This window comes from Antrostomus carolinensis, unplaced genomic scaffold (genome assembly GCF_000700745.2).
Source record: "Antrostomus carolinensis isolate BGI_N321 unplaced genomic scaffold, ASM70074v2 scaffold22902, whole genome shotgun sequence".
Taxonomy (NCBI): domain Eukaryota; kingdom Metazoa; phylum Chordata; class Aves; order Caprimulgiformes; family Caprimulgidae; genus Antrostomus; species Antrostomus carolinensis.
In genome coordinates this window covers 17,830-18,032 of record NW_010299267.1, presented here as the reverse complement: position 1 = coordinate 18,032, position 203 = coordinate 17,830, and the positions used below count along the sequence as shown (strand labels likewise).

At 70.9% G+C, this 203-nt stretch overlaps 1 protein-coding gene across 1 annotated transcript in view; it reads left to right on the top strand.

The window, feature by feature from the left end:
* Positions 1 to 7: 7 nt before the first annotated feature.
* Positions 8 to 203, top strand: part of MRPS25 (mitochondrial ribosomal protein S25) — a 1,496-nt gene continuing 1,300 nt past the window's right edge. The window contains exon 1 of the mRNA XM_010162742.1: positions 8 to 157. Coding sequence (XP_010161044.1) covers positions 24 to 157 — 134 coding nt within the window. The 5' untranslated portion in view covers positions 8 to 23. The remainder of the gene's footprint in view (positions 158 to 203) is intronic.

The following is a 203-nucleotide window of genomic DNA, read 5'->3' as shown; positions in this document are numbered from 1 at the left end:
GGGGGGGGCGCCGGCCGGCCGCCATGCCGATGAAAGGCCGGTTCCCCATCAGGCGGACGCTGCAGTACCTCAGCCAGGGCGACGTTATCTTCAAGAGTTCGGTGAAGGTGATGACCGTGAACTACAACACGGCGGGAGAGCGGAGCGAGGGGGCGAGGTGAGCGGCGGGGGGGGGGGGGGGGGCGGGGCGTCCCCCCAAGCAA